Source organism: Fulmarus glacialis, unplaced genomic scaffold (genome assembly GCF_000690835.1).
Source record: "Fulmarus glacialis isolate BGI_N327 unplaced genomic scaffold, ASM69083v1 scaffold11301, whole genome shotgun sequence".
Taxonomy (NCBI): Eukaryota; Metazoa; Chordata; class Aves; order Procellariiformes; family Procellariidae; genus Fulmarus; species Fulmarus glacialis.
Genome location: NW_009192223.1, coordinates 22 through 11,506, shown reverse-complemented (window position 1 = coordinate 11,506; position 11,485 = coordinate 22). Strand labels below are relative to the sequence as shown.

The window sequence follows — 11,485 nt, the reverse complement described above, 5'->3', positions numbered from 1 at the left end:
GAGACACTGAAGAACCTTCTCTTTTTAAATACAGGTTAAAAAAAAATTACTATCATACTGCATTAATGGCATTTTTATTCAATACACAGCTCTTCTATCTGATGTGGAAGCAGACAAACATGTCCCTTAAAGAAAAAAAAAAAAACCAAACAACACAGTACTTCTCTACTGCTTCAGAATTGATGAACATGCTTCCATTTTTCCTAGACTTTATAAAAAAAAAAAAAAAAAAAAATTACCAGCAAGAACCCTTAGAAGAGTGCCTTATCAGGAAAGGCCAGCCCGACCACTTGCTATTTCAGTTCTTCCAGCAATGTCTTATTCGTGTGCAATGAATAATCAGATGCTAGATATCATTAGAGTATGGCATAGTGAATAAATACTACCCACAGGCTGGGGTGGAACAGCAGCGCACAGGCCCAATCGATCTTTGCATGTGTTTAAATTACAAGTTCTTAAAAGCTTAACACTTTGCCTGGATTCCACACATCAACCTTACTGCTAGAAAAGTTGCAAACAACAACAAAAAAAATCATCAGTATAAAAAAAAAAATGCTGTAACACAGGCTTCAAAGAGCAAGGAGCTTCCACACTCCTCTTTATTTCAACAGAGATGATTAGTTAAGGTGCTTTCAGATTCTGCATTGCAGACAGGTTGGCAGAGGTGGCTGTTTAATAAGCTCTTAACAGTCTTCAGCGGGTATCTGAGAGCAATTCCTAAGGCAGAACCCCCGAACTGCTAGTTTCTGTAGCGGGGCATCTGTGGAGCAGGGGCTCCCTCTAAGGGGGCTGAGGAGGAGACTGTCATAAGCTGTCCAGCATGCATTCTCTCATTCACTCGCAGTTCACAGCCATCCTGCAGCATCCTTATAGCTATCCTTGCAATGTTTTTAGAGTCGTCAAGTCCACTGTGAGGTCTCCCATCATAATTCATGCCCAGCTTTTCAAGCATGATTGTCAGCTTGGTCTGGTTCCTAGGAACCTGATGGAGAAAGTGAACCATATTCAAGAATTAGGTTCGGTACCAAGTCTTTTTAATCTAACACAGTGCAGTAGAAACATATGCAGATTTTAAGCCTACTTAAGTCACATACTACTTTCATGTTGCCTTTTTTCAGATCACTAACAATTTAATTTCAAAGCACCTTGGTGAGACAGACACTTTCATTTTTACAGAGGAGGCATAGTCAACAGGAGCTTGTCTAGACTCAGGATAATCTCAAGAGCCTCTCACCATTACCAGCACCAGCTCAAGATGTGCCAGCGCTGGCAACGGTGGAAGCCATGGCCTAGGTAGTTTTAACAAGCTTTATAAAAAAAGGAATTACCACCCAAAGTGGCATTGCAGAGGGAATCAGATTTTGGTTTTCCTTTCAAATGCTAAGCGATTAAAGAAGCACCAGGCTCCTGACTCTCACTGACATCGAGCTTCTGAATGCCTCCAAACACCGCAGGAACAGATCAGCGACACCTATAGCAGCCCATGTTTACACGGATGACCAACAGTGTGAACAGACAAGGAAGTTAACTGACTTATCAATGCAAAGTGCTGCACCGGCAAAAGCCCCAAGTCCTCTCTTGATTAACTACTAAATATACATTTGTGCTTTGGAAAGATCAAAGAACAACAAAAGGATAACTTTAAAGGAAAACTTTAGTTTGCTCTCTTGGTGATGGTGGTTGGGGTGGGGGAACACGGGACATGACAAGTTCCAGGATATTGCACCATACTACTGGATTTAATAGCTAGCCAGAATGGTGACAACACAGTTGCCAAAACCTGGCAATATGCAACTCCAATAATAACACCCACAAACTGGGCAGGGGAGATATATCTGCAGGTTGTGCGATATTGCACAGGAAAGTTACAATACATTCCTTGTCATTAATTTTATCTATTACTATTACGTAACAACAGATTAAATAGCAGCACGGAATAGCTAAACAGAAGCACTGAACAACTCTAAATGCTACAACTGTTTGCATTTATTAAAAAAAAGAAAAAAAAAATCACAAAAAGCAAAAAGAAACTGATTCATTCTAAGTTACAATCTTCATCGCCTTTGATGAAAAAGGACTCACTGCTCAACAGAGAAGGAAAAAGAATGTATGTCTAGGTTAAAGCTGATAGGACTAACAAGACTTCTGTGTTCTCGCATGTTTCCAACAGAAACAGTCATGCAGAGAAGGCACAATAATAGAGGGAGAAATGGAGCAACCCTGTAATATTTGCTCAGCACAAAGTAAAGCTCTTCTCTTATTAAATGTTAACCTCTTTTTTTTTTTCTAGAGGTTACATGTAGTATGAAAAAGCCCTTCAAGAGAAGATTGTCAGCTAGGCTGAAATCACATTCAAACAAATGGTTTAGTGTAGACTGACTAGGAATTTGCTAGAATCTCAAGTAACACATTTTATGATAATCTTACAGTGAAAGAAAGCAGCAATAGGGTCCAGCACTGAACTTGATATTACTTTTCTCTTGACAATTTGATCCAACTGCAGATATGTCCTAATCTGCAATAAAGCTGCCCAGAGGAAAAGGACTTCGGGGTGCTGGTTGACAGCCGGCCGAACATGAGCCGGCAGTGTGCCCAGGTGGCCAAGAAGGCCAATGGCATCCTAGGCTGTATCACAGGAGGAGTAGGGAGGGGATCGTGTCCCTGTACTCGGCACTGGTGAGGCCACACCTTGAATATTGTGTTCAGTTTTGGGCCCCTCACTACAAGAAGGACATTGAACATTGAGGTGCTGGAGCGTGTCCAGAGAAGAGCAACGAAGCTGGTGAAGGGTCTGGAGCACAAGTCTTATGAGGAGCAGCTGAGGGAACTGGGGCTGTTTAGCCTGGAGAAGAGGAGGCTGAGGGGAGACCTCATCGCGCTCTACAACTACCTGAAAGGAGGTTGTAGTGAGGTGGGTGTTAGTCTCTTCTCCCAATAACTAGCGATAGGACGAGAGGAAATGGCCTCAAGTTGCACCAAGGGAGGTTTAGGCTGGACATTAGGAAAAATTTCTTTACTGAAAGAGTGGTCAGGCCTTGCAACAGGCTGCCCAGGGAAGCGGTTGAGTCACCATCCCTGGAAGTATTTAAAAGACGTGTAGATGAGGCGCTTAGGGACATGGTTTAGTGGGCATGGTGGTGTTGAGTTGACGGTTGGACTCGATGATCTTAGAGGTCTTTTCCAACCTTGATGATTCTATGATTCTATGATCTTTCTCTGTTCCCATTACACTGTCAAAAGTGGATATATCTGAGGGTAGTGGTGCAAATTAGTGTTGTAGTGTACATGAAACCAGGAAAAAATAATTGAAAAATCAATACAGAGTCTTTTCACCTGAACTACTTCAAGACACACTTGATCTGAGAGCACCAGTATGACATTTTTAGACAGTCCTTCATGAAGCGTCACCTGATTCTTAAAAACAAGATTAAAATCAAAATGCAGTGGATTATAGGATCTTCAGTTAGTAAAGTGAGATCTGGGCACGAAGCACATTTGAAAATCAGACCCCAGGCGACTCGTTTAAGTACTATAATTTTATACCACACAAGTAAAGATGACAAGCACAACAGGACATTCTAGACTTTTAAACCAAATTTTTCCGCAAGAGAAACAACAATCTGTACAAACCTTATAGAAGTTCCCATATGATTTGCGAATATTGATCCACTTTTTGGCAAAAGAAGGGTATTTGATACGGCTAATACGGCACTGGATGTTCAAAAATTTACTCATATCCCAAGATCTTAAAAAGTCAAAAGAGAAAAGAGACAAACATTAGTAATATGTAATTCAGATGCCCTGCGTTCTACATACTGCACAGGTAGTATAAACAGCTGTCTTTTCTTTGGTGGTCAGTAGAAGGAAAACAGTTTAGGAAAAGCTCTTTTGCTATAATCATGGTAAAGAATTTTTTAATATGAATTTGCTAATCGTTGGGAAAACAAATAATGACATGAGCAAAATTTTCACTAGGATGGTTTCAGGTCCAGGATGGTTAAAACAAAAAATAGCACGCCAACTTCTCCACCTACCACGTCTACTTCAAAAACTGCCAATAAACGAGATGCTTACACAGCCCTCGGGGAAGCAAGTGACACCTTAAATTTTCCTGATTACTTGGGTATGCATGTGTCTCCCTGCTTAACGTAGGTTATTGAAACAAGACCGCACTTAGTTTTAAGAGAACCAGACCTTTATGGAAAGAAGATGAAACGATAACCCTATGCACTTCTAGACCGCCTTCCTGAAGGGAACCACTCCAACAAGTTTGTAAGCTTCAAGCTAAAATAAAGCCTTTTTTCCCCCCTCTCTTGCAGCTGTCTACACAATCTCACCTATATGACAGATTTCACTGCACCTATTTTCCTTGAGGAATTTCACTGAGGGGATTCCCCTGGAAGGGAATTCCAGACACATTTTAGGCCCAGTAACATAACCAGTCTTGCATCAGTTTTGCTTTAGCATTTTCTTTTTTTAATTCACTGTTGCTTCCAAGATAGAAACCTAATCATAGGTAAAAAATTAGTCAAATAGCAGTATTTACCACAGTTCCTTAAATTAAAGTTGGAATGACATTATTTTAATTCCTTATTTTTAAGGTGTACATGGATCTAAACTGTACACCTCAAGTCTTGTGTGACACTTTTAAATGGCTTCACTGTTCACAGTGGACATAACCACATTTCAGAGATACAGGTTCTTCATCAGAAAAGACCTGTGATTTATAGTTGTTGTCCAAATCTTCAGGAATTTTGAGAAAAAAGACTCATGGCCAAAAAAATTTTCCCACTTGGTAAGTTGGATTAGTTAAAAAAGCTTTTGTTATGTATCCATTCATCTCCTACGATGCATTATTTTTCAAACCACTCATATTATAGCCTAGAATATTTATCTGTGTTTTACTTGACAGAAGTGTTAGGAAGTCATACTAAGATCCTGCACGCTCTTTTTTCATAAACTCCAGTTTTGTTTCGAGGTTCATCTCCATTTGGTTTGACACAGTTATTGTAACAGAGCGGCACAGGACTGCCTTTTTAATCCAGCACTGCAGAAGATTTACTCAGGCAAACTAACAACGTGAAAATGCATCACTCAACTCAACATGGCTAATGTTAAAAATTCTCTGTGCTACTTAAATCCCTCCTTCCAAGCGAAGGAGGAAAGCAGACATGTTAACAGAATAGTAATGTTTCAGAGCTAAAAAGCAAGCATCACCTACAGAAAAATTCCAGGGCCAGTGCTATATAAGATAAGGCTCAAAGAGTATCTTTCATCGTACAACAAAGCTAAGATCACAAGAACAATGTTGCATCACAGATATATCTAGATCTCAAGATCTGTTCACTTTAAAGTCATTAGGGGACTTGATGTTCCATGCAGACCTTGTGAGAGAGCAAGTTCAGGTGGCAGTTGAAGGACAATCCCTCACACACAAAGCTTGTCAGAGCTGGGACCCACCAGAGCCACAGTCCTCTAAGCCAAAGCAGAGAGCTTTCTGTGCTAGCCATTCTCCTTCGATAAACAGCACAATCCATTATTGCTTTCTGGTGAAATATGCAGGATGTATTAACAGTAACACTAACACACATAGGATACAACACAACCACCACACATCTCTGAAACCTCGGATTCAGGAAAGCATTGGAGTTGCTTAGAACTGAAATTGCACAATGTTATTTTCAGGTATTTTCAGGCTGCATGAAAACGAGATGTAAACAGAGAATTACAACAACAAAAAAGGATAAAAAGTCTATTCAATGTCATTTAGTTGCATACAGAAAGCTAGGAAAGAAACAGTGCCATCTAATGGATTTAAGCTTCATTTCAAATTGTTTAGTTCAGCTTTTCTGATTTTCCCAAAAGCTAAAATTATAATAAAATGGCAAAATGGCAATGTCATGATCCACCTTTAACAATACTCTCATAAAGATTAAACACGGTTTTGCAGTTTTAGATCGTGCTGAAGGTTACATAAGGACATACCCATCTGTCAACATGGAATAGCTATACTTTGTTCCCAGTTCTCGCTGTCTCATCCACTCTATGACATTCTGCAGAACTTGAGGAAATGTATCAGCTTTATCAACAATGTCCTAAGAGAACCAAAAAAACAAGAGTGAGGAACATTTTTTCAGAAAAAAAAACCAGCATGAAGTGTAAGAATTATATTGGTATATAGGCACTCACTGAACCACTCACTAAGTTGGCTTCACAAAAATCTTTAGAAACAGATTACACGTTAAAATAAGCAGACAATTGGACAGATTTTTCTAAACTGAAAAAAAAAAGCACCACAAAAGCACCACTAAAAGAGCCAACCTCCAAATCGCATCTATAAAGGTAACAAGGTTAGTCAGCTGTTGAACTTGGATTAAAACTTTGGAGCTTGCTTCCCAGGCTCCTGCTCAAGTCACTTGATCACAAGCCATTGCCATCATAAGACTCTAAACCCTTTAGAATAAAAATCTTAGAAAAGGAACCGATGCAATTAAAAAGGTGCTTTCCTCTGCTAAAGATTAAGTTTCTACACATGGATTACAAAGTGAATGCTTTTCCATACAGCTCTTTACAAACACTTAAATGACCAACTTATTGAACTCAATTCTGTGATAACTGGGAGGGGGGGAAAAAACAAGGATTACGAGAACAAGCATTACAGAAAAGTTACCATGAAAGATTACCAGTCTGAAAACATCAACACCACATCTCTTCCTCATGTTTTTTCCTGAAGAAACAAAAGTGCAAATTACCTGGGTGATTCCTGTCAGACTGATGCAGAAGTTTGAAAGCTTGGGATTAATTTCTGGCTTCACGTATTGCTGAAAGGTATCCTCCTGTAATCAGAGAATCAAACGCTCAGCAGCAGCACACTAGGTTGCAACTTATTTGGCTTGCCCATAGCTGAAAGGCTATAGCGGCTACTTGCCCTGCTTGAGGCAAAAAGGAGTGTGTACCTCCCCAGTCAATATGAGCGCCCTGACTGGCCATCATGAGATTCCCAATGGTATGGATGGATGGCTTTCCAACCGGAACACGTCCTTCCTCTCAGCCAGTAGGCACCGAAGAGCAAGGTTGTGGATGTAAGAGGGGAGAAGGTCAGACTGCAATAAAGGGAAGGATTTGGGGAAAAGGAGAGCATGAGTAAGGAAAAAAGAAATGAGAGGCATGAGCAAAGCCTGATGTTTTTTAGGTAGTATCTCTAAAGGCTCACCTGTAATTCAAGGAAGGCAACCGGCCGCACATCTCAGAGGCTGCATGCAAATCAAACACCTCTGGATGCCAGTCAGTCAGAGATACACACAATGACCTCACTCTGGGAAACCGAGCAGTACAAGAGTAAAGACTACATGCAAGTTTCATGGAAAAAAGAAAGCCCCAAATCCCTGCTGCTATACAAAACCTTTTGGACAGAGGAAAAAAACCACCCTGTTTCCTACTACTCTAAAGGTAATAAAACAGTCTTCGTAATCTGCACAATCCTCTCTCTGCAGTTAGTCATACATGCAGCTACACTCTAACGTAGCATCACATCCTCCTCTTCTAAGAAGTTCTTGATAAATGAACCATTAGTCAGAGGAGCGCAGACTTCCTCCATTTCACTGAGTCACTCAGTTTTAGTTAGACAGCAAGTAGTTTTTCCTAAAAGAAAGCTGTACTGGAACAGAGCACTTGAGGCTGCCGAATGCCTACTAAGTATGTTTAAAATCAGGTTACACAGCTGTCAATCTGTCAGGTACATCGTGGAAATAGTCTAGCCCACCAAGAAGCAGAGTTCACTCAATCCCACTTTCTAGACCTCTGCATTAGTCTCTTCTAGATGCCTCACACAGGACCACAGAATTTGCTAATTCTTGTTTATGATGAATCCCTTGAGTCCTAGAAATAGCTTTGTGGATCTTAAAACAGGGAAAGACGCGGGGTGGGGGTGCGCGGGAAGGATGACTGAGAAACTGAAAGTCCCTCATATCAGTAGAGGGAGTCAACTGCAGGAGCATGATCTATTCCAGACGCTCTAAGAATAGAAAGAAAGTTTTGTTTGTATGTAAGAGGCACAGAGGATAGGTTTTTACGGAGGGGAGGGGGGGAAGTTCAACATCTACCAAAAAACTAATCTAGACTTCCTGAAGCAAAGAAGTTACATCGAAGGACAGCATACCGACACAGTAATTGGATCACTTACTATTTCCAGGGTATGCGTGTTCAGTAAGACAACAGGAAACTCAATTATTTCATGGGTGAATTCAGGTGGGTTTCCTTCTTCACATGTTGCTTCAAAGTCAACAACACAGATGTAGTCATAGTAGCTGTCTCCATGAATGGGTTCCTTCTGCATCAGCTTCTGTTTCTTGTAATAGTTTTTCAGTCTCTTTTTCAGCACATCTTTCACCCCTCTAAAGAGATAAGGAAAGTGACAAAGATCACACTCTCATTTAATTAATTATTTCACCATTGTAGAACTGAAGCTATATTTAACATTTGAAAGTTTATCATTTATTAACCTCATTTTGAACACCAGCACTTATGAAGTCTGAATTCAACTTTATCATACAGTTAACGCTCCATTATCTGGGATAACGCAGAGGCTGCAATACCCCCGACAACTAAAACATCTGGATAATATCAGTATTTGGGGACAGACTGGGAAGCACGGTGCAGACACACTCTGCAGTCACCTCCAGCTCAGCAAGACTCGGTAGCCAAAGCCTTTGCAAAGCCCAAGTCTTTGCAGATTGCTCCTAGATAACCTCTGGCCCTGGAAGCAGTACTGTATTTCCCTGTGCCCTCTGCCTGAAGCGACTGATGCCGGAGGTATTTCTGCATCAGTGGCACAGATAATGCAGAACCCAGCTAAAACACCCACATTTTAAATTTGTCTCAATTTAAATTTAAAATTGAGCTTGAGTAACTCAATTAGAGTAAAGTATTCAAGATTTCAGTTGTCAGAAAAACCTCCTGGTCAAGATCCTGCTTTTCAGGAGGTTTGCGGCTAACACAAAAATTCACAGTGGCAAATGATTAAAGTTACTTACTGCATCTTTTTAATACAAACATTGTAATATGCAAGTGCAGGTGCCAGAACTGCCATGTACCAAAGCAAAGCTGAATAACCAAGGATAATTTACTCTTTAAAGGAAGTTATTTTTAAAATTACACATTGCAAAGGAAATCACAGAAGCCATAAGAGCTACTTGTAGCAAGTGGTATGATCAGAAAAGCAGCCCACTGATCCAGAAGGAAAAACTGGAATCAGACTACTAAACCTGCATTTGACAACATCAGCCTCTTCTGCAAACACAGGTAACACTTTTTCCACCCTGGTTTATTAATCTAGTTTAATTCAATGACCAGTTCATTCAAAGTTGAAACAGTATGGGAGTGATGGAAGGGAAAATTACCTTTTTCTTCATCGAATCTATAAAAGAAGTTGAAACAGGAGATGATCTGCTATCAAAATAACCCCAAGGGAAAGGATGGTGTGTGGCAGTCAGCTCAATTCACTACATTAGAGGTGATGCACTATTTGTTTACATGTAAGACATATTCTGACCAACTTAATTGAAGATATTGACAAAAGAAGTCTAGCTTAGCTAAAAGAAAAGTTTAAAACTTTCTGCATTTACAATTGAGTAAAAAACACAAATAGAAAATTAATAACCTAGGAGGAAACCATAGACACATAATTTACTATTTGAATTCTGCTTTTTATTTTTAAATCAGAATAACTGCTGAATAGCTGTACAAATCTAACCTGTTTTACTAAAAATTTTACCAGGTGATGATAAAATTTTTTACTCCTGAAGAGCGAAAGTAATATAACTAAAGGAGGAATTAAAAAAAACATACAGCCAGAACATCTGCAGACAGACAGGGTGGAGGTGGCAGGCTGCACTTTCCACCCACACCATTTTTTTTCCCCCTTTTATTCTTTTCAAACGAATCTCTGTTCCTTCCTTTTTTTTTTCTCTCAACATCCTCTCCCCTACAGTCACCTTCTTTTCTAGAAAGCTAGACTTCTCCTTTCAGACTCCATCTCACCTTTCAAATTCCCTCTTCCTCCAGAGCAGTAGCTTCTCACTTTGCTAACTCCCCACCACCACCACCACCACCACTACTTCCTTGTAACTGTTGCCAACAGAAACAACACACTTTGTTTTTCCCAACTGACCTTCTTCTCAACATCTCAAATTTGTCTGCCCACAGCAGTATCAAAGGGTCTTGAAGGCCATTTCTGATAGAGCAGGAACCACTCCCTTACATACCTAGCCCTTCCCTCCTCAATGAGCACAAATCCAGTTTATAGTACATCCACCTATTCACATTATTCTATCTCATCTATTCAGATTAGCAAACTTTCCATCTAAAGGTACCTGTGCTCTGCATTGATTAAATTGGGAGCCCTATCACCACAGAGGTTCTATCCAATATCAGATCTGTACTGCGTACAGTAAATAAAAACACGTATGTTCTGAAGTGAGTTTCTATACACTGAAGGTCTGCAACACCACTTGAGAACTCTTGCAGTCCTTCAGACCTATCCTTTTCCCCGGACCAAAAACATGTTGAGAAGTAACCTACTGTTACATATTCTTTTGTTTCTTTGCGTTACCAGTTGAGACAGCGCACATTTCTGATAACACATTAAGCAGTATCACATCCTACGACAAAAGCTGCATCAAGACTGCATATGAAACAACTGGTGGCATATCTGCTTTTCACTTTGTGATGTGTTTTCAAACTTCAAAATAATCATCCCTTATGGCTCCACTGCTCTAAAAAATAAATCAAAAGGTTTACAAATCAGCCTAACCTGGTTTCAAGCTTGAACTCTGCAAGTTTACTTCTGAGCTCATCTCTGGTCATTCTGTTGATATAACCATTGGTTACAGCAATTTCTTTGTAAACCGGATCACTGAAGTCATTTGAACTGGCAGTTGAGTTTTTCCCATTAGTTTCTTGATCACTGATCCTACAATGCTGCCTACCCTAGAAGAAAGAGAAATCCGAAGGTCATTTAAGAAGGTCAAAACAAGAAGCTAGAGCGTTACAATTTACATATCGTTTTGACACCAAATGCAGTAAAACATCACACCGTTTCACTCATGATCAAACTGACTGAACTAGCTTACAGACGGATAAGAAAATCAATACTGCTCTGAAACACCATTTTTCTTCTCACTTCCATAAAAACCAACAGACAGAATGAAGGCATACTAACGCATGTCTCTGAAGCCATGCCAAAAACTAGCTCCAAGAGACAAAACCTGAACGTGTGGCCCAGTTTCAACAGAAAAAGTTAGTTCTCTGGTACGAGCTGGCCAAACCTCAACGGGCAGGAAGAGGTTTCTCTCGGTACCTTAATGAACTGACGCACGGACAGACAGATGCCCAGTACTGTGCAAAATAAACAAAGCAATAAACTAACGGGAGAAGCTAAAGGCGCTTGGACTCTAAACGGTTATTCGCAGCCTTTGTGGGTCGAGCA

At 40.2% G+C, this 11,485-nt stretch overlaps 1 protein-coding gene across 1 annotated transcript; it reads right to left on the bottom strand.

Annotated features, from left to right (window-relative positions):
- Positions 1-556: 556 nt before the first annotated feature.
- Positions 557-11,236, bottom strand: ERI1 (exoribonuclease 1). The gene is made up of 7 exons (XM_009586993.1): positions 11,219-11,236; positions 10,811-10,986; positions 8,183-8,393; positions 6,753-6,836; positions 5,986-6,095; positions 3,631-3,745; positions 557-982 (listed from the first exon to the last, which is right to left on the bottom strand). Exons 1-7 carry the CDS (start codon positions 11,234-11,236, stop codon positions 740-742), a joined length of 957 nt encoding a protein of 318 aa, XP_009585288.1. The 3' UTR covers positions 557-739.
- Positions 11,237-11,485: the final 249 nt, after the last annotated feature.

Coding starts and splice junctions, on each gene's coding strand:
- ERI1 (XM_009586993.1), bottom strand. Junction 6,837..8,182: donor ACACGCATACCCTGGAAATA/GTAAGTGATCCA, acceptor CTCTGATTACAG/GAGGATACCTTTCAGCAATA. Junction 3,746..5,985: donor TATTCCATGTTGACAGATGG/GTATGTCCTTAT, acceptor TGACTTTTTAAG/ATCTTGGGATATGAGTAAAT.